General features: G+C 48.8%; 3 protein-coding genes across 3 annotated transcripts; 2 read left to right on the top strand and 1 right to left on the bottom strand.

Moving 5' to 3' along the window:
• Positions 1–309: 309 nt before the first annotated feature.
• LOC119289714 lies at positions 310–1,694 on the top strand. The gene is made up of 2 exons (XM_037568965.1): positions 310–1,166; positions 1,266–1,694. The coding sequence occupies exons 1-2, from the start codon at positions 420–422 to the stop codon at positions 1,293–1,295; spliced, it is 777 nt and encodes a 258-aa protein (XP_037424862.1). The 5' UTR covers positions 310–419; the 3' UTR covers positions 1,296–1,694.
• Positions 1,695–2,740: 1,046 nt separating this feature from the next.
• LOC119287910 (ribosome production factor 1-like) lies at positions 2,741–8,998 on the top strand. Its single transcript, XM_037567530.1, has 12 exons — positions 2,741–3,003; positions 3,370–3,650; positions 3,755–3,835; positions 5,170–5,265; positions 5,386–5,469; positions 5,556–5,625; positions 5,700–5,782; positions 7,610–7,689; positions 7,782–7,880; positions 8,110–8,206; positions 8,553–8,642; positions 8,748–8,998. Exons 2-12 carry the CDS (start codon positions 3,399–3,401, stop codon positions 8,784–8,786), a joined length of 1,071 nt encoding a protein of 356 aa, XP_037423427.1. The 5' UTR covers positions 2,741–3,003; positions 3,370–3,398; the 3' UTR covers positions 8,787–8,998.
• Positions 8,999–16,145: 7,147 nt separating this feature from the next.
• Positions 16,146–16,721, bottom strand: LOC119287909 (auxin-responsive protein SAUR50-like). The gene has a single exon (XM_037567529.1). It carries the CDS (start codon positions 16,639–16,641, stop codon positions 16,282–16,284), a length of 360 nt encoding a protein of 119 aa, XP_037423426.1. The 5' UTR covers positions 16,642–16,721; the 3' UTR covers positions 16,146–16,281.
• Positions 16,722–20,778: the final 4,057 nt, after the last annotated feature.

Below are 20,778 nucleotides of genomic sequence, written 5' to 3'. Positions count from 1 at the left end.
AGCATTTTATTGGCATTTGGAGGCATATGAGAATACCCGCTAACAATTTACGTGTTTTAGTGCCAACACCCGTAGGCTGCCGGTCCAGCCATATGGAAGATGCACTGGAGATCAAGGACGTGGAAGAAATCGTAGAGGCAATCCTCATCCGCCTCCCGCCTGGTGAGCCTGAGAATTTCGTGTGTGCATCCCCCGTTTGCCCACTGTGGTGCCGCCTCCTCTCCGACAATGGCTTCCTCAACCATTATCGAGATCTCCATAATACACCACCTATGCTCGGACTTCTCCACAGTTGGTTCTGCAATTAACCCTTCATCCCCATCACCAAATTTATCCCCCATGGTCACCCTAAACACAATAATGTGGCCGACTGTCGCCACGGCCGTGTCCTATTTTCAGATTGGGTCATCTGGTTCCCCATGATGGGCAACACCAGGGAGCTGCCGGCACCACAGAGAGGCGACAGTTGGAATACTTATGAATGTGCAACTATGCTTTGTGCCGTTGACGGTTGCGACCATGGGGCTTGCCAATCGGGCCCATTTTTTGTGGTCTCCATTAGCCTTGACGAGGATAAGGTGGCCACGACAATCATGTATTTGTCGGACACGAGTACTTGGAGCACCCCGGCCTCCCTTGATCTAGGTTTTATTGAGAGTGATATCAGTATCTCTTGGATGCCCGGTGTGCTCTCCGGAGGCGCGCTACATTTTATCTTGATGCACGACGATGCTCGTCTTGGTGTACTTAAGTATGACTTGGGGATGTCTTGCCTATCAGAGATTGAGCCGGCGTTTGAGATTCAGAGTGCCCGCTTTGACTCTCATGCCCTGATTGCACCGGAGGACGGCCAACTGGGGATTGCGAGGCTCAGTGGTTTCAATCTCTCCGTGTACTGGAGGGAGGTTTGTCACGACCAGGTTGCAACGTGGACAAAATCTGAAGTCATTGACCTAAAGAAGCATCTCCTTGCAAGCAATCCCATGATCTCACATACCGAGTTGGTTGGCTCTGTTGAAAGAACGACTATCATCTTTGCAACCACAAATATTGGCACCTACATGATTGATCTCAAGTCACTAAGGTCGAAGAAGCTCACGAGCGAGCTTCGTCTTTTCAACCATCCATGGGCTCTGTTCCCCTATTTTAGCTTCTACAATCCCCAGGTATGTAATTTGTTTACCTCTATGTTGTCTATTGTACTACTACTATTTATTATTTGCAAGAAGGTGTTAATAGTTAGTAACTTATGTATTTTTTATCAGCGGGACAAGTTGAGAACGCGGTCAATTTAGGAGAAAGTGAAATGGGAAGCATTGATGAGGAATCAGGAGAGAGTGAATTTCGAAGCAGTGACAAGGAACCATGAGAAAGTGATGCTGGAAGAAAGCTGATGCTCGAAGCACCGATGATGAAGCAGAAGAAGCCGAAGCTAGAAACATCAATGACGAAGCATAGACCTTGGGTGAGGGCTTGAAGCAAGGTCATTTTGTCTACCATTTTGATATTGTTTCTCGTTCAAGGCCCTACCAGTCAGTAACTAAAGTGTACTTATAAACCTGGCAAAGTTGTTGTGTGAATCCCAAATAAGTAGACTTGTCGTGGAGTAGTCGATTGTTGCAACTAAGCCATGACTTCAGGTTTTGTGTCAGAGTCGGAACATGGTGCTTTCAAAATAGAGTGCGCTTGCATTCGTATAAATTATGTTGGTGTGTGGGTAATTATATAAGTCATTTAATCCGCTATTACCGCTATAAATCTTATATAATTAAATAGGTATTTTTGACTAATTACTATCTCTTAACGTGTAAGCATACTATCTCAACATACAACCATGAATGAAAATGGCCTATTTCAATATGCAACCATGCATGGTAAGAGGACCATCACAACATGATATTCATATTAAAACAAACATTTTTACAATTATGTAGTAACTAACATAGTGGCCCTCGCAGGTGCGCAGGCAATGTCATCTTTAATTGCAATCAATTGTTTTACCTATGAAGTGCCTCCCTTGATGCATATAAATGCGTGAATATGCTTCCAAATTACTTAGCCGCACTAAGCAACCACTAAATATATAAATATAGCGGCTTATATATATAGGTGAATCAGAAATTTGAAACGGGCTAAGGATAAATGAGCATTATACAACATGATGAAGATGGCATTTGATAGAAAGAAATGAAAAATAGCCATGAACGATGACAAAGGTGTGCTTGAAGTTTCTGTTTTGGAAAGTACTGGGGACACATAAGTAATGCACACCATTTTGGAAATTTCCTGCAATCAACGAACATCAATAAAAAAATTGTGTGCATCATTAATAACATAGTTTCCTGTATGGCATAGCTCATAAGAGAGATAACCAGTGTTTTTTACTTAATGAAAGTAAAATAATTTAGTTTAAAATTATTATATTTAAATCTCCGAGCCAAGATTCTAACAGAGGTTGATGCAAGAGATATCTAACCATGATGAATATAAGTTTCCTATGTGATAATAAAAGCTGATATAAGGGATGCAAAAAAAATATAGCAGGAATAAAAGTACTTCTGGTTTACAAATTTTAAGGGTAGAGAAGATTCTTTTTATTGCTTCACAGTTCACAAATTTTAGTAACCATAAAAAACAAGAAAAAAAACACAAAGACGATATCAGCCCACGGCATCGATGCACGGCCCAGTAGTCTCACACGGGTCTTCCTAATCCCAAACCCGCCGCCGCGGTGCCCTAGGCTGTGTTTCGTCCAGAACCCCCCTGCTCGATCCCCATACACCCCAGCGGCAGCTAGGGTTCCTAGCCGCCGCCCCTCCACCGCCGCGCGCCAAGCCGCCTCCCCCCCGCGACCTCCTCCTCCGCCACCGCTCGCCGGATCTCCTCCCCCCGCCTCCCCGCCTCAACAACTCGCGTGGACCACTGAACCAGCAAGGGCAGCCGCCGGCGACGCCTCCCGCTGCCCCGCCGCCCCGCCGCGACCTCCTCCGTCCGCTCTCCAAGGTAGCCGCTCCCCTTTCCTCCCGCTCCCCATTCCCCTCCCACCTCCTGTACAGATAGAAAGAGGATGGGATTTTTCGGTTTTGTTTTGCTCTGTCGTATTGTTGTCTAATATTGATGATGTAAGGCGGATGAATTTTTTGATGGGTTGATGCATATTGCTTGAGATATCGTTGTATATTGATGTGAAGCGGACGAAATTTTGATAGCATTGCCGCACATTGTCGTGTGTTCCTGTACGGTGGCTATTTATTGATGAATACTTGCTGCATTTTTTGCTCTATATTGCATGATTGCTTGCTGCAGATTGCTATGCAATTGCTTGCTGCGCCATATGTATTGATCTATTGCTATGTCATCCCCGCGCAGAACAACCTAGAACGGCAGCAGCGAAGGCGATGGCGAGGGAGGACAGGAAGCGGAGGCAGCCTGACGGCGATGAGGCGGCGGACGAGGGCGAGAGGCGGGGGCGGAGGGACAAGAGGCCCAAGGAGGAGAAGCCGGCGCCGCCGCTGCCCTCGGAGATCAGGAACAAGGAGAAGCGCAGCGAGGTGTACGCCAAGCTCAAGCGCGAGAAGAAGGCCCAGAAGCGCAGGCTCGGCCGCGAGCGCGGCCAGGCCGCCCAGCGTGCCGCCGAGCTTGGCGAGGAGGCAAGCGTCTTCTCCTCCCCCACCCCAGAAACGTTTTTTTTCCAGTGGGACGCGAGGCTCTGGATGGATTCTGACAGTCTTTTGGCGCGATTGGGTGTTTGCAGGTGCCGGAGAAGCAGGTCCCCCGGACGATCGAGAACACCAGGGAGCCTGACGAGACCGTCTGCCGTCCTGACGACCAGGAGGTTCGTACAATGCCTTCTCTGCTGCTGAATTGATCAGTATAATCAGTGCGACTGTCGGAACTGTTGAAATGATTGGAACATCATATCTTCTATGCTATGTTTGGTTTAAGCTAACAACAGAACTAGTAGCTTCTTATTTCTGATAGCATGACTAAATACGAGAGAGTAGGTATGGACATGATTTTGGAGAGAGATTTCTTTCATTGATATGGTTGGGTGAAGTTAGGTGTGCATTTGGGTGGTTACCGTTCGTTGACTGGGCTGCATGCTTAGTAGATTGTTTTCAAACTCAAGTAAAAGACTAAAAGCAAACATTTGGGTGCTGGACATTTTGGTCAGAATTTGTGTTTTGGTGCTGCAGTATTGTGCTTAATTCTTGTTATTAACCTGCACAATTGCTTGTACACATGTCACTTTTATAACATTAACATGACACATATGGTACCATTGCATTAAGATAGATAGTACTTATGGCTTTCCAGAATCTCTTCTGTAGTAGCATGTTAATAATACAGAATCTCTTCTGTAGTAGCATGTTCATAAGTATTGGGTGGAGTTAGGTGTGCATTTGGGTGGTGGTTACCATTCGTTGACTGGGCTGCATGCTTAGTAGATTGTTTTCAAGCTCAAGTAAAAGCAAACATTTGGATGCTGGAGATTTTGGTCAGAATTTGTGTTTCGGTGCTGCAGTATTCTGCTTAATTCTTGTTATTAACCTGCACAATTGGTGTACACTTGTCAGTTTTATAACATTAACACGACACATATGGTACCATTGCATTGTGATAGATACAGTACTTATGGATTTCCAGAATCTCGTCTGTAGTAGCATGTTAAAGTATTCAGATGTTCAGTAATATCACACTTATAATTACGTATATTGGGTGAACGATTACAGCAGTTATTGTTAATTAACAGGTCCGAAGTTAGATTTGCTATGCTTGTGTTGCTGTTATAGTGTGTGTCATTACAATTGACAATTTTTTTGTATATTGCAATGTACACATTCACATTCTTCCGTCATTATCAATACAGTACGGTTATATTTATAGCTGCTGTTGTGGTTGCTGAATACTCCATTTTCATTGCTTTAGAACCAAAACCAGTATTTTTCTGATTATCTTGCTGACTTCTTACCTCAATGTCAGTGAAATACGCTATGAAAGCATTAAGCATCTCTGTTAGGTCTGTTAGGACATGTTATATTTAGACCACTACCACTGTCTTGACTTGATATATCTATTATGTAATTCTCTCTAGACGAATGCTTATTTAGGCTAGTGTCTCAGCTCTACCAGGTCTGTGTATATTCTAATAATAGTTCCTGTGTGCAGCTGTTTGCAGGGAATGATGCTGATGAATTCAATGCAGTGCTTAAACAAGTAGTAACCCCGAAAGTATTGATTACCACATGCCGCTTCAATTCAGGGGTATGCATTTTTTACCTCGTCACTGATTCTGTGCTCGATATTCTGAATCTGTGATAATTTGATAACTTGTAACAAGATTTTGTCATCTAACAATGTACTTTCTGCTCCTTATGTTGACAGAGGGGACCTGCTTTTATTAAGGAGTTAATGCAAGTGATTCCAAATGCTCAATATGTTAATAGAGGAACTTATGACCTGAAGAAAGTATGATGAGTTCTCATGTTACGTTCCATTCATTTAGTCCAGTTAGTTATGTCTTCATATCCATAGTAACACACTGTTATTGTCAGATTGTGGAATATGCAAATAACAGAGAGTTCACTTCAGTCATGGTCGTCCACACAAATCGACGGGAACCTGGTTAGAATTCATCATTTTTGTGTCTTTTTTAATGTTCTTGTTTCTGACATCTTGTGTTGTCATTTGTGTAACAGATGCACTGCTGATCATCAACCTACCTGAGGGCCCTACTGCACATTTTAAGCTATCCAAGCTCGTTCTGCGGAAGGATATAAAGGTACTATATCTGTACTTTCTATACTAACATTAACACCGTAGTTTTTAGTATCTTCTTTCATGTCAAGTTATTACATGTGTGATTTCCATTTTTGTTTGCTTGTGTGCATTTCCTTACCTATGTCTTCTTTGCAGTCCATAGTTCTTGAGTAGAGGTTTACTAGTCACTCAACAAGATCTAGTCAACTAGTGAGCATAACTGCATACTCTCAGTCTCTTAGATAAACTGTTTGAGCTTTTACTGGAAATACCGAAATAAGGACCCATAAATTTGTGAAGAATTTGTTGAAGTGTTGTATTGTTATCACTTACTGACATCTAGTAGTTCAGCAGTCATAATGACTGAGACCTAGTCTTGAGCATTTCTCTTCCCTCTACCTTATTGCTATGAAACTACTTAGTATTGTTAAACATGATAACCAAGTAACCACTAACCATTTTTTGTAGTCACCTAGCATAATCTTTCTCCAAAGGGAACAGTACAGTAATGCTGTGCTCTGTGTGCTAAGCTGTCTTCTCTTGAAAATTTAGTTGCTGTGTGAAGAGCGGGAGCTTTAATGTCTCCTCTCTAATAACTATTGCACACAAGGGCAAGCTAGTGTTAGTTGATTCTGGAAAGGACCCATCTTCTGTGCTGATAATCCCATATTACTTTTATATTTATATATAATTGGCATGACTATTTGATGTGTTAAAGCTGTCAATTGTGACCCCATAAGCAACTTCTATGTACTGCGTAGAAGGACATGAAGCCTCTCCTTCCTATTCCTGGTTTTCAAACCTGTGCGGCAATTTAGAAAATGTGAAGTGGCTAATCTCATCAGATTGATTTTTTACGACAAGATGGTTGTTTGCTTACTGTTTTGTCTGTTATAGTGACTAAAGATCAATACATATGCTACTTTCTGCTCGTCCTAGGTTGTATAAGATCATCACCTTGTTAGCTGCATATAAGAACATTGTTTTTGTTTTTATAGATTTAGAAAAAGTCCTATTGTTCTCCGTTTTTCTAGATTTATTAGAAGGAACTGCATTATACATTTATAATAGTATTCTATGTGCTGGAAGGAGGATTGCTTTATTCGACAATCCTATTGTTCTCCGTTTTCTATGAGACTCCTGCTGTGTTAGGCAGGAGTGTTAGAATCAACTGTGCAATGTTTTTGTTAACAAGTCTTTGTTTGATTCTTCGAAAAATAAGTCTACAAATTTGATCATGTGGTTCAGATAGCACCCGCAGTTGGGAACGGTTATGTCATAAATACATATATTACACTGCTTACCTTTTGAACTAAAGGTTCATTGAACATAAACAAAAAAGTCAAGTTGCCATCAATTGATCATCCTCCTTGTCTCTAGCTTGTCTCTTGTCTCTAGCCTGTCTCTAGTTTGTCTTAGACATGTTACTTTTGTCTACGCAAGACAGATTTGCATATGTCAATGTTCGGTATCATATGGCATGTCTGCTGGAGACTGGTCCATGTCTCTGTCTGACATATCCACGTTGCTGTTTTAATTTTGCCATGCTTTACAGCTTTTGATTTGTACTTATTGCAACGGAGTTGGGCTCATCAGTTCATGGCTATGTAGATGATCTTCTAGATTGATGGGACGCTGAAAAGTGTATTATCAGATAGGACATCTTGATACACTAATTTTCTGTAATCACAATATTTGTATTTTTATGTGCTCTTGTTATACGCCATTATGTGTTGTTTGGGTATTTTGCTGTTTATTGCTGTATAAAGCTAGTTTACTTGAAACTTTTACTACTGACCAATCAAGATTACCTTCACTTAACATTTTGGTTTATCTCTCTGTATGACAGAACCATGGGAACCCTACAAGTCATAAGCCAGAGTTGGTGTTGAACAATTTTACTACGCGCCTTGGTCACCGTGTTGGGAGGTAATTCAAGAATAAGCACTCCTTTTACAAAAGGACAACCTTATATTAAAAAATGTTGTTAACACGTCTACTTTCCCCTGTTGTTTATTCAGGATGATACAATCTCTTTTCCCTCAAGACCCAAATTTCCGTGGCCGCCGAGTTGTGACCTTCCACAATCAGCGAGACTATATATTTTTCCGTCATCACAGGTGAATATATATGAAAACACAATTAAGTCAAAAGCATGCTGTTACCATTTTAGAGATATGAAATTGTTGGTTTTCATGATTATACAATAGTTTATATACTTGTAGTACCACAGGCGCAAATGTGCAATGCAAGCAGTAGTGTGTTATAACGGTGTCGCAAGTTTGTAATTCTGCATACTAATTTACCTTCAGCATTTGAATATTAATGATCTGCAATTCCTCACTATAGGTACATCTTTGAGGAGAAAGAAAAGAAGATCGTTTCAAAGGACAAGAAATCGAAGGGTGAAACGAAAACTGAGAAGCAAATAAACTGCCGCCTTCAGGTACTTGAGATACAGTACTACTACTCCATACCAGAGTTTTATGTGTGATTGCAAGGATTTTCATTCACAATACTGTAATCAACCAACCTTGAAAGGACCAAAGTCCTGTCCTCGCAATCCTTCTATGTTGCATATGTTCAGATAGTGATGGTTGTTTTCCAAAAAAAGAGTTTATACTAAGTGAAATCCCACAAGTTCATGTACCTTGACTATCTTGCCCGTTACATGTTAGCGATGATGCTATTTGACTACTGCTGATGGAAGGAACCCATTATAGAATAGCAATCTTTTACTACCTTTTATCAGTAATCCTGAAGTTTTATCTGTGGCTTTATTGATGATATAGGAATGCGGCCCTCGGTTCACCCTGAAGCTGCTCACATTGCAACACGGGACCTTCGACACCAAAAGCGGGGAGTACGAGTGGGTTCACAAGGTACTACTACTACTATCATCATCATCATCCACTCACCATTCCACTCTACTCGCTACATTATGAGTCCCCGTGACATAACCCGGAACCTTGCCTTGCCATTTGCAGCCCGACCTGGACACGAGCAGGAGAAGGTTTTTCCTGTGATTTGGCGCCGCTCTCGCTTCACCCACAAAGTTCGTTTTTCCTTCCGTTCTGTTCCGTCCCTCGGAAATTACTTGCTGTAGAGTAGCATGATGCTCCAGTCCTTCACCAGTGTAACAACGACATACTCGAATCAAAACCCCAGATTCGAAGCGATTTCGCGTGATTTCGCGTACCCGTCAATCAAATGAGTCCATCAGTTTTGAGTTTGACAATAGTACGAAACTGCAGAGATGATGTGCACAGTACAAAAGAGTTTGTTGTTATATTACCCGCCCGTTCGTTGCTTGCCTAATTACGACCCCGACATGGGATCCGGCGGGAGATATGGCGGGAATAAATCTCTTGTACAAGGGTCGTTGTCGCCCAACCGCCGCAGGAAGGAAGCGGAAGGAGCGATCACATCGTCGTCGGGTCTCGTCTCGCCTCTCTTCCTGGCCATCCATCGCCCACCCCAAGAACTTATCATTGCCAGGGGTGGTGGCCCCGCCCGCGGCCGGCAGGGCCCGCCATGGCCACCAGCGGCGCCATGACACCGCTGCCTTGCCCGCCCAGGACCTCGCTCGGGTCACCATCCCCATGAATGAGTCTCATGGAAGGAATTATGATTGCCGTTGGTGCGCAGGCGGCCAGATTTTTTCACTGGCCGGCCTGGGATGGCTGGCTGAGGTGACTAGGGGAGGTGAGGTGCAGGCTGGCGGACGGCTACACATGGCGCTGTGGGGGGAGGGGCCCCGGCTAAGGTAGGGTTATAGGGGGCGGCCGTGCTGGGCTGGGGCGTGGGGGTACGTCCGTGCAGGCCGGGGCGTACGACAGTGCGTGTGCACCGCTGCTTGGAGGAAAGAGAGGGGGCGAGTGATGAGTGTGGCATTATTGCCATCCGCTGCTGCTGCTTTCCCCTGTTGCTGCCTGCCTCTGCCTGTGTTGGTCACGAGTTGCTGCTGCGGCTCTAGAGCGCGCGCGCGACCGAGCGAGCGGCACATGGCCTGCCCCTGCCCCGGCCCCCTGCATGCCATGTTATCCGACTCATTCATTCACTCGGCTTTCAACCCTGCCTCATATCGTTTACTTTACTACTGCTCCAACCACCTCTCTGAAGATTAAACCTGCTCGCTCCTCCTCTAGCTTTCACGATGCTGCTGCTGCTTTCTGCTGTGTGGAAAAGCTGTTGTGCGTCCAAGGGTGGCGATCAAGTTACTGTGCACAGACAGACACACCGGAGTAGCTCGCCGGTTGGGTTCTGGTCTATGTCTCTGTGCTGCATGCATGTGTTAGGCCAACTCCACCGCGCGACCCTATCCTGTCCGCCCCCATCTGTTTGGGGTAAAAGGAACAAAAGAGGCGGCCCAGCGCGCGGCCTCAAACGGACAAATGTCCGGATTCGGTCCGTTTTCGACCCATCCCCGGCCCAAACTTGCGCTCGGTTTGGGGTGAAACGGACAGCGCGCGGACGGGCAAGACGCGCGCGCTTGTCCTCCCCTGGCCCGCCCGTCGGTGGGAGAAACCAACCCCCCCTGCCCATTTGGCGCCATTTGCCCCAAACCCTCCCCCGTCGCCCCCTCTCTCCCCCGTCCATGGCCGATGCCCCGCCGCCGCCGGGTTCCTTCGGCCTGGCCGTCGACCCGCCCGCAAAGGTCAAGAAGAAGGCGGCAAGGAAGCCGCAGTCGGAGTGCACGCCGGAGAAGATCGCCAAGTTGGACGCGGAATCGACGAAGAGGAGGGAACGGAGAGCGGTCGTCAAGGTCAATGCCGCCGCGGCCAAGTTCACCGCCCAGCGCGAGGAGCTGGAGGCCGCGCGGCGCAAGGCCGCTGCCGACGAGAAGGAGGACCTCGTCAACAAAGCGCACGCCATCCTCATGCTTGGCATGGGCCGTCCTGCCGGGTTCCTTGCAGCGGCCGTCGGCCCGGCAAGCACAGGCTCGTCGGTCGCCGGGCCTACGCACTGCCAGTCACCGACGTCGCGCACCGCGCCCATGTCGCCCTGCTTCCCTCCGCCAAGGCACGACGGCCAAACCCGTTTCTCGGGGTCGCCGGACGTGGGCGCGTTCGCGCCGTCCACACCGTGCCCCGCGGCCGTCATCGACCTCAATGTCACGCCTGGGTCTAGCAGCGGCGGGCGGCCGTCCGTCGAGATGCTAAGAAAGCAGGCACGGGCATCGTTCACGGGCACCATGCCGGCCCCCCGCGTCTTGTTTGATGAAATGCCAACCCCAACGCCAGCGGTCGACGACCCCTTCTACAACCGCTAAATGGAGGACGTGATCTTTGACGGTGGGCATGGTCGTGCCTACGACCCCGATGAGACCCAAAGTCAGGATGGCCGCGCCGAGTACGTCCCCGATGAAGGTGGGCACGACCATGCTGACTACGACCATGGTGACTCGTGGCATGAAGACGATGACATCTATGTCGAAGGTGATGAAGAAGAAGAAGAAAGCAATGACGTTGATATTAGTGGTGCGCCATTGTTCATCGACGAGCTCACCCAAAGAGCGGAGGCTCAAAAGAAGAGGAAGAGCATTCGCACGGGTTCATATACACAAGATGAGGACAAGTTGATTTGCCAAGCTTGGATGGAGATTAGCCAAGATCCGAGGACCGGCGCGCAACAAAAGGGCATTGTTTTTTGGACGAGAGTCCACAAAACATTCCATGAAAGGAAGATGTTTGAGCCCTTCCAAATTACAAGCAACCGTGGCATCGGTTCGATTCAAAAAAGATGGTTGTTCATCCAACAAGAGTGCAACAAGTATTGCGCCGCATTTGAGAGCGTTGAAGCATGGCCCGTGAGTGGTCTCGGCGTTGGGGACATGGTATGATCTCCTCTTTCTAGCCCTTTCCTTGCTACGGCCATGAGACTTTGGCCATGTATATGTTTGCATGTTCACTTGTTGTTGATCATGTGGTGTAGGCATTCCAATCTTTGGAGGCATTCAAGGCCCGGCACAATGACAAGCCATTCACTCTTACGCATTGTTGGACGCTCATCAACATGTGCCCTAAGTTCAAGGACCAATACCGTGAACTACAAAGAAAAAGAGGACTGAAGACGGCCAAGTTCGCCGGAGGTGGAGATGGCGAGGCGTTGAAGAGGCCGAGGGGCAAGACCAACTCCAAGGTGGACGACATACGTGACGCCTCATCCATGGCCTTGCATGAGACTTTGCATGGCATGATGTCTCAAAAGGATGTGAGGGACGAGAAGAAGCGGCAAAGCAAGGACGAGCAAATGAAGCAATACCTAGACCTTCAAAGACAGAAGCTTGAGATGGAGGAGGCGGCCAAGAGGAGGAAGATCGACATGGAGAAGGCGGCCCGGCAAAGGCAGCTCGACATGGAGGAGGCGGCCCGGCAAAGGCAGCTCGAATCGAGGCCGACAACGTCAAGGCCAGGCAAAGGCAGCTCGACATCGAGGCCACCAATGCCGCCACCAAAGCGAAGGAGGTGGCCCTTGCGATCATGAGCGTGGACTTGTCGAAGATGAGCGACAAGACGAGGGCCTGGTTCGAGGCCAGACAGAAGGAGATGCTCGACGCCGAAGGCCTGAACTAGGTCGTCCGATCGGCGTGGCCGTTCTTTTTGAGGCTGGCATGGGTGCCGCCCGCCCGCCCGTCGGGCCGCTGGTAGTGTGCCGGCGAGAAACCATTCATTTTGGAGGCCGACTGTGTTGCCGGCGAGTAGAACTATTCATTCTGGAGGCTGGCTGTGTTGCCGGCCGCTGGCTGATGCCGGCGATGGACGTGTAGGCCGCTGGCTCTGTTGTCGGCGTGAACCGGGGCCAGGATGGGGCAAAATGGATGCGGCCGCGCGCCCACGGCCACCGCATCTCAGGACATGCCCGGACACGACCCCAAATCGCTACCCAAACGGACAGGATCCGGACAAAACGGATGTCCGTTTGGGGTCGCGCGGTGGAGTTGGCCTTACTTACTGCGAGAGTCCTGGCTTTGGTCCTTCGTTGGACCGGTCAATGCACGCGTCGCTGCATAAGTTTTCTCTTAGAAAAAGCAACATGAAGCCGTGCACGCACTGTGCCACTGTGTCCAAGTCTACGTACACCATAACACGAAGATATATTGCAAGCAACTGGAACGAGAGAGAGAGAGACAGATAATCGGATCGATCGCGCTGGTGGAAAGCGACTGTTCGTGAACTCGACCGACCACCCATCGTCTACGTACATACTGGCACACCATAACACATCATACGTACGTGCGCGTGTACGTGCGTGTCTGCAGGAGAAGCTCGTACTCTAATCATACATGCCCATGCGTTGGAAAATGACAAACCCGTCAGCACAAACGGGTGGTGTACAACACAGGCTCGTGGGAGTAACGGTCGTGTACGCACGCTCGCTCGTTCGTGCAGGCGTACGCCCATCCCGAGCAGAAATATCAACCTACTGCGCATATTAGAGCATCTCCAACAGGTGCCTAACATGCAGCGCGCTAAAATCTGTTTTACGGCGTGTCCATCGTTAGGTTTGGCGTGTCGCGCAGCGCTTGCTCCAGCAATAGCGCTAAAATGCAGCGCGCACGAACAGCCGGCGCACACATTTGTTTTTATTTTGGGCATAAATTTCACACTTCAACACAATATATTGGCATATGTTGAATCACAAACATCATTCCAACCAAGTTTGCGCCCAAAAGTTCATGCCCACAAGTTTAAATGCATGTTCACAACATAATTCAACCAAGTTCAAAATGCAAACCAAAAGCATAAGAATCAAGCCTCGTCCTCGTCTTTGTCTTCATCCTCATCTTCACGTGGCATCATCACGGCGGGCGCCGGCACGACGCCACCTGCCGCGGAGGTCATCCACGGCGGCATGAAGAGGCCGCGCGCGAGGCCGATACTCGGAGGAGCTCCGGCGGAGGCGTGGCCAACGCTCGGTTTGCGACGGTGGAGGGTTCGCGGCTGTAGGATGGGATGAGGGGGGTGCCGGCGCGTGCGGGGCGAAGGTGACGCATAGGAAAGAGTGCGGCGCGAGCGCTCGTGTGTGCCGCGCGCGGAAGCGGGGGCCCCAAATACGCAGTGCGGGGTAGCGGTTCGGACGGCGCGTCCAACTCTATATGCTGCGCACACGGTTATTGCGCGCCCGCTGAAGACGCACTAGCGATTGCGCGGGCGCTAAAATGGGTAAATTTACGGCGCGGCGCTTGTTTAGCGCGGCTGTTGAAGATGCTCTCCCTCAAAATAAATAATGCTCGTACGGCGCCACACTGTCACGCTAGCTAAACTGCTGCGCACTACGTATGCGCGCGCCCATACTTGCACCATCAATTGCATGCGCGCACACGTCCGTGCAGTACTGTGATATATAATCGGGCAGAGCTGTTCCAGTGCGTACTAGTACGTGCGAACCCATACAATGCAAGTACACGTACAACCGGCCACACGTTGGCATGCGAGTGCACATATGGAAATGGAAGCACGTACGCGTATAATGCAATGGCAAGGTACCACTGCCTGCCTAAAGCGGTGCTTGTAGTTAGCTACATCATTGGGGCTGGCGAGTACGTAGATGCATGGGGCGTAAGTGGAGGGGCTGGGCGCCCGCTCACGTTCACGTTCACGCTACGTACGTACGTACGTGCGCGCAGGTGGTGGCCTGGTGGGCGCCGCATGCGCATCTGTGCATGGCATTGCCAAGTGCCACCGTGATCCCTTCCGTGAGCGAAGGAGCAGCGGCAGGGGAGCGCTCGTGACCGTGCATGTGGACGTGTGGCGCCCGCGCCTGCGCTGGGCGCGTGCTCCGGGCCCCCGGCCGGCAGCCAGCCCCCATGCGGCGCGGCGGAGCGGCAGGCACGTCGTGGGGCTGCCGGCCGGGTGGTTGGGTCGGGTTACACGCCCATGCTCACGAGAGTGAGATTCATGCGGCTGATCGATCGCCGGAGAGCGGCCGGCGGCCGGAGCTAATGTAAACGCAGTACACAGCTAAGCTCCGACTCCGATCGCACCGTACGTACGTGCTCGACCATCTCCTCCCTCCGTGCGGACCAGCAGCCAGTTCGTACGTGCCTGACGTACGTGCTCAAGTCAGTGCTCCAGCTCTGCCGGCCTCGCTGCAGTGTGCGCCGCGATCAATGGAGCTGGCCTGGCCCGCCGTCCGTACCGGACGGATCATGGGCGGATTCGTGGCCGCGCAAGCTCGCTCGGCAGCAGGGCCAGGGGTCCCGGCGGGCCGATCGGACAGGCGACGATCGATCATGGCGTGCCGGCCGGTCTGCGCGCGTAACATGGTAAAAAAGTTGTAAAGCGGGAGACAGGCATGGTGATGGGCGCGTTTCACATGGGGATGGGGACGGCCGCATGATGGCGGTTATACGGCCGGGGCCGGCGTCCATGTGACCCCGGCAGAGCGCGATCATGCCACTGCCCGGCGGGCGAGCGATTCAAGCCGGCTTACTCGTCATACAAATAAGGATGAGATTACTGATAAAGTAGTATCCTTTTGCATCTTTGGCTTTTGTTTTGTAACAGAATTGACGAAGCCAGCTTGTTTCGCGCAAGCTGTCTAGTGCACATTTGTGCAGACAGCCTCAGAGGAAACAAGTGTCGGTAGCACAGGAACCTAGCTGGAAGGTGTACTTTCAGTTATTTGTTTATCAGTCTGGCTACTAAGATTTAGTTACGTTTCAGTCGGTGTTATATTCATGAGATCCGTGCAAAAGAAAAATAGTTATTTCTCTTTTATTTTCTTACATGTTATGTAACTCGACCGAAACTTAGTTAATTTTTAATTCTCAGTCGTCTGAGACCTAGCCACAGCCCCTGGAAAACTGACAAGCTCACGCAGAGAAATATCACCAAGCATCATATATATACTGCACGCACGTACTATATATTCTAGCATGGTTTCTCATGCAAATATACAGTCTGACATAACCGCTACCCACAGTAAAAAGAGAAGAAGAAGGAAATAGTGCAGAGTATGAGAATAATAACCACCATTGTTTATTTCCCAAACCAGGGGAGGAGAAGAAACATCAAACATGTACGTACACATTATCTCGTTCACTAGAGCTAGCTAGCTTAGCCGGCCAAACACATCTTACTAATTTGCATGTACAGAGTGAAAAAGGGGGTGTAATGACGGTTCGCCTCGCCTAATCACGCACTCCTCCACTGCTGGAGAAGGCTGAGGGCTCAAGGACTCCAACACGTCACAAACAACGTACACGCAAATTGACTCACACACCGGCCGGTAATTAAATCGGTCACTAGCTCTAAAAATCTCTCTTCAAAGATCTCCTCCTCTTGGTCTTCTTCTTGCTCGATCCAGCTCCAGTTCTCCACACACACACAGCGGTAATCAACCAATGGCGGTCGATTAACTTCCAAGGGCGCGCGCTAATACGCGCATGCGCCTCGTCGAATCGATGGATCCGTATTTACACGCACACTGCACGTCTGCACCCGGCCGTCGGCTCGCCTGGCAATGGCGCCAGGCCGGACCGAGGGGCCGGACAAATGGCCTGCCGCCGTCGGGGCCTCAGCGGGCGGCGGTGCAGGGGAGGGAGGAGGCGGAGCAGAGGGAGCGGAAGGCGAGCTCCTCGCAGGGGAGCACGAGCAGGTCCCCGGCGCCGCCGAAGCCGAACTCCTCCTCGGCGCGGCGGAGCAGGGAGCGGAACTCGGGCCGGTCCAGCACCGCGATGGGCACCACGAACCGCCGCCGCGACTCGCCCACGTACACCGCGAAGTGGCCCCGCGGCACGTCCGACGGCGCCGCCTCCTCCTCCTCCTCCCAGTGCTGCTGCTGCTCCCCGTTGTGCTGCTGCTGCCGCCGGCCCAGGCTCGAGCACCGCTTCAGGATCTGCTTCAGCCCCGCCGCGCCTCCCTTCTTGATCGCCATTAGTTATCCGAGGGTGGAGCTCGCTCCGCCGTTCGTTGGTTGGACTCGGAGGTGAAGGAGGAGGAGGGCGATGGGACGGTGAGGAGGGAGGGGGAGGAGTATATATAGGGGGTGGGAGGCGGGCGGATGGATAGCAGCCATGGTTGGTGCCGTGCTCGCGCCCGCGCGTGGTGGTGGGGTGGACCGGAGGTGGTGGAGCAAGAAGGGTCACGTAGTCACGTACGAGCGGGCGGGCGGGCGGGCAGGGGTGGGGCCGCGGCGCCCGTGGGCTTGCCGGGCGGGCCTGGGGCCGGCCGCACCACCTGTCTACCCGTGGTTTCACCGTACCGTACGTGAACCAGCGGTGGTGGTGGACTCGAGCAGAGTCGAGATAGACTAGTGGTGAATCTAATGATGGTCCGGATCCGGTGCCGGGTGGGAGATAACCACTGCTCAATGCTCATCCAGGGGACCTCTCCTCTCATGTGTGTGTTCGTGCAGGAGTTTATAGCGAGTGGGTGATAAACAACGTAGTTCGCACATTTTAGTTGAGATTCTACATGCTGCTCGAGTGTTTTACTCTTGTTGCAGCGTGTCAAATCAGAGCCACACTCCAAGTCAAATGCACCTTAACTTGCTTCAAGCCAGACGTACTACCTACTATACAATTCTGTGTGTTCTTTCAAAAAAAGAAGGGGCGAGCAATGTTGGTAAGTATCACGGCGAGGGGCGCGAATCAAGTCAGGCGACTTAGCAGCCAATGACACGTGGGACCTGGCTTACAGGTTACAGAATGTCAACAAGCGGACAGTACATGCATGAATGCACAGATTAGTCAATGCTACAACACCTGTCCAAAAAAATAAGGTCAATGCTACTTCTAGAACTTAATAGGACCTGATCATCTTCAATTGGGGAGGCAGGAAACGAGAGAGGAGCTTGAGCGGAGGAGAACAAAGGAGCCGCCGAGCCGGCCATGGTTGACATCTTTTGTGGAAAGTGTGGCGTGAAATGGAGATCCGAAACAAAATCCTCCACTCAAAGTGCATCTTTTACAGACGTACTCCCTCCGTTTCTTTTTAGTCTGCATATAAGGTTTGGTCAAAGTCAAGCTTTGTAAAGTTTGACTAACTTTATATTAAAAAATATAAACATTGACAATATGAAATCAACATTATCAGATGCACCACGAAATGTATTTTCATACTAAATAGTTTTAATATTATAGATATTCATATTTTTCATATAAATTTGATCTGACTTTGACCAAATCTTATATGCGGAGTAAAAAGAAACAACGGGAGTACTAAAAAACTCAAAAAGGAGAGATAGATCAAACTAGGCAGGCGCAAAGAGCCGTGGAGTGGAGAGAACACGGCTTTCAATGCCCGGCCCGGACCAGCCGGTGTCGCTAGCTACAGTGGCGATAGCTGCTGCTGCAGACACGATCAATCATGGCCATATCTCCCTGCCCTGCAATCGTAGCTCTGCCCACTGTACGGACGCCGCCCCAGTGGTGAATCTAATGATGGTCCGGATCTGGTGCTGGGCAGGGCGGGTGCTGCACTGCTCGTCTAGGGGACCTCTCCTCCGGCCTCCCTCTCTGTGTGCGTGTGGGTGTGTTCGTGCAGGAGTTCAGTGAGTGAGTTCGATGCAGCATGATCAAAGTCACACGCCAATTCAGATGCACCTCAACATACCCCTGTGTTTCCTTAAGAAGAAGAAGAAGAAGAAGAAGAGATGAGCGTATTCATATCGTGCATGCATTGACGATGAACTGTATGGACGTACAAAGTCAATGCGCGAACACCCGTTCAAAAAAACAAGTCAATGTTAGAACATGACAGCAGCTCAGCTACAAGTGGGGAGGCAGAAGATGAGAGAGCGGCTTGAGCGGCGGGGAAGGAAAGGAGCCGGCCAGGGTTGACATCTTTTGTACAAAGTGTGGCGTGAGATGGAGATCCGAAACAAAATCCTCCACTCAACAACGTGCACCCTTTACAGATGTGGCAGCACAAAAAGGAGAGATCAAACTGGGCAGGCAAAGATACAATAGATTACCCGCCAAAAAGAAAAGGTACTTCATCCGCTCCTTTTTACCCCGTGTATTACATTTTTGTCAAGTCAAACTTTGCAAAGTTTGATCAAATTTATATTAAATATCAATATCTACTATATCAAATATATACACTATAAAACCACATTTCATAACTATGAAACCACATTTCATAATGAATTCAAAACAAAATGGAGATATTTTAACATCGGACAAAACTTATATGCAGACTAAAAAGACCCGACGGATACAATAGATTGATATAGATAGGAGTCGTGCAGTGGAGAGAACACGGCTTTCAATGCCCGGGCCGGACCAGCCAGTGTCGCTAGCTACGGTAGCTATAGCTGCTGCAGACACGATCAATCATGCCCATATCTACCTGCCCTGCAAGCGTATCTCTGCCCACTGTACGGACGCCGCCCAGCACCAGTTGATCGAATCCATCCACAAAATTAACGACTTTCTGTTATCGTGTGCCGGAAATGACCAACGCCAGGACCAGGAGCAGTGCCGGATTCTCGCGTCACGGAAGACAGATGATCCTGCGCTGTGTTTCTGATGCATCATCTGTTCCTAAATAATAAACATTTTGACAGTTCAAAAATTCATAAACAGAGCTATTCCCTCCGTCTCATAATATAAGAGCGTTTTTGGCACTATGTTTTAATTCCTTGACTTTGATTAGCAGATGGACCAATCAATCACGAATGTACAGCACAGACAAATTCACACGCCATGTTCAGTGGCTAGTGGTTGCATCTTCCGATGACAGGCGGTTCCGTACTGTAGATGCTAAGTTTGTAGCCCAAGATTTTTTTCATCTTCTCCACAGATAGTGCATCAGTGTGCCAGTTATCGTGAGTGGAGTGTCCACTCACGATAACTGGCACACTGATGCACTATCTGTGGAGAAGATGAAAAAAATCTTGGGCTACAAACTTAGCATCTACAGTAAAGATTTGACTCGGTGATATTTTTGCCGCGTTTGCTAAACCTCATGTGCCTAAAAAATCTAGCCTCGGTCACCTTTCTGCTTTGCATGAGGCCGAAGTCGGGGACATTGTGATGAGCGGCGACAAGCAGCATTGGCCATGGTGAGGCCAAGCTGCAGTGTCGGGTCTAGAATTTGACCAACATTGGGCAACATTACAAAAGATGGTAGTCTTTTTTGTCAAAACACATTGCAAATAGTTTTTTTTGAACAAACGAAGGCACCAAAGGTGCCAAATATTCCATTCAGCTCAAAGAGTAGTACAAGCCAGATACAGAGTTCTGCAAGAGAAAATAAAAAGAAGAGATACAGCACAAACTCTGAGAGGGAGCTGAATGAAGGATCCTAAAGAGGCAAAGTGAACAAAAGTTCAATGCCCTGAGCATCATGATCAGATTACAAAAACTAGCAAATATATGAAACTACTCATGCATGTTCCTGAGAATAACACCTTGAAGAAGAATATCGTTCATCTTGAACTGCAACTGGATTTTGCTTGCATTAGAAACAGTACACCGTATGCAGCTGGATACCTTCAAGTTGAAAACCTGAAAATGTATTTGCCACTGGACATGGAGAAGATGAATGAGAATGAGCAAAACATGTCAAAAAGGGTCCTCCAATAGATAGGAAAACCTGTTGGGCAAGGTTATGAGCAATTCCATTAAAGTCCCTGGAAATGTGAAACACCTGAGGATTTCGATTAGAGGTACACTTAGCAAAGGTCGCCAATTCTTTTCTAATATTCCAATGCGAAGTAGAATGAGAAATGTTTCGAGAGGCAGCATCGGAGGCAAGCGAAAGACGGTCCGTAAAAAATGTGGGACAATGAATATTAAGGCGAGCCGCCAACTAAGCTGCACAGGCAAGAGCTACAGCTTCTGCTTGAAGAGGAGTAGAAGTAGGAGGTGCCGAAGCTTGAACCTGAATATTGATCTCACCTTGGTTTGAAGGAATACAAAAATAGACACCGACGTCTGTCCCCACTTCTCCATGTGTAAGACCTGGGATTTTTGAGGACCGAAACGCTGCATCCAAAAAATTCTTAGTACCAAGGATCAATAAATCAGACTTGAGAGTGCTGCCCTGTATAGGAAGATCAAGAGAA

This window comes from Triticum dicoccoides, chromosome 4A, assembly GCF_002162155.2.
Source record: "Triticum dicoccoides isolate Atlit2015 ecotype Zavitan chromosome 4A, WEW_v2.0, whole genome shotgun sequence".
Lineage (NCBI taxonomy): Eukaryota > Viridiplantae > Streptophyta > Magnoliopsida > Poales > Poaceae > Triticum > Triticum dicoccoides.
Note: the sequence above shows the minus strand (reverse complement) of the source record. Positions and strands in the feature narration are given on the sequence as shown.

What these genes read in the sequence shown, in the direction of transcription:
- LOC119289714 (XM_037568965.1), top strand. Translation starts at nt 420, where the DNA reads ATGATGGGCAACACCAGGGAGCTGCCGGCACCACAGAGAGGCGACAGT. An exon ending in TTAGCTTCTACAATCCCCAG is followed by an intron (nt 1,167 to 1,265) that starts GTATGTAATTTG and finishes ATTTTTTATCAG; the next exon opens with CGGGACAAGTTGAGAACGCG.
- LOC119287910 (XM_037567530.1), top strand. Translation starts at nt 3,399, where the DNA reads ATGGCGAGGGAGGACAGGAAGCGGAGGCAGCCTGACGGCGATGAGGCG. An exon ending in CATGCCGCTTCAATTCAGGG is followed by an intron (nt 5,266 to 5,385) that starts GTATGCATTTTT and finishes TTATGTTGACAG; the next exon opens with AGGGGACCTGCTTTTATTAA. An exon ending in ATATTTTTCCGTCATCACAG is followed by an intron (nt 7,881 to 8,109) that starts GTGAATATATAT and finishes TCCTCACTATAG; the next exon opens with GTACATCTTTGAGGAGAAAG.
- LOC119287909 (XM_037567529.1), bottom strand. Translation starts at nt 16,641, where the DNA reads ATGGCGATCAAGAAGGGAGGCGCGGCGGGGCTGAAGCAGATCCTGAAG.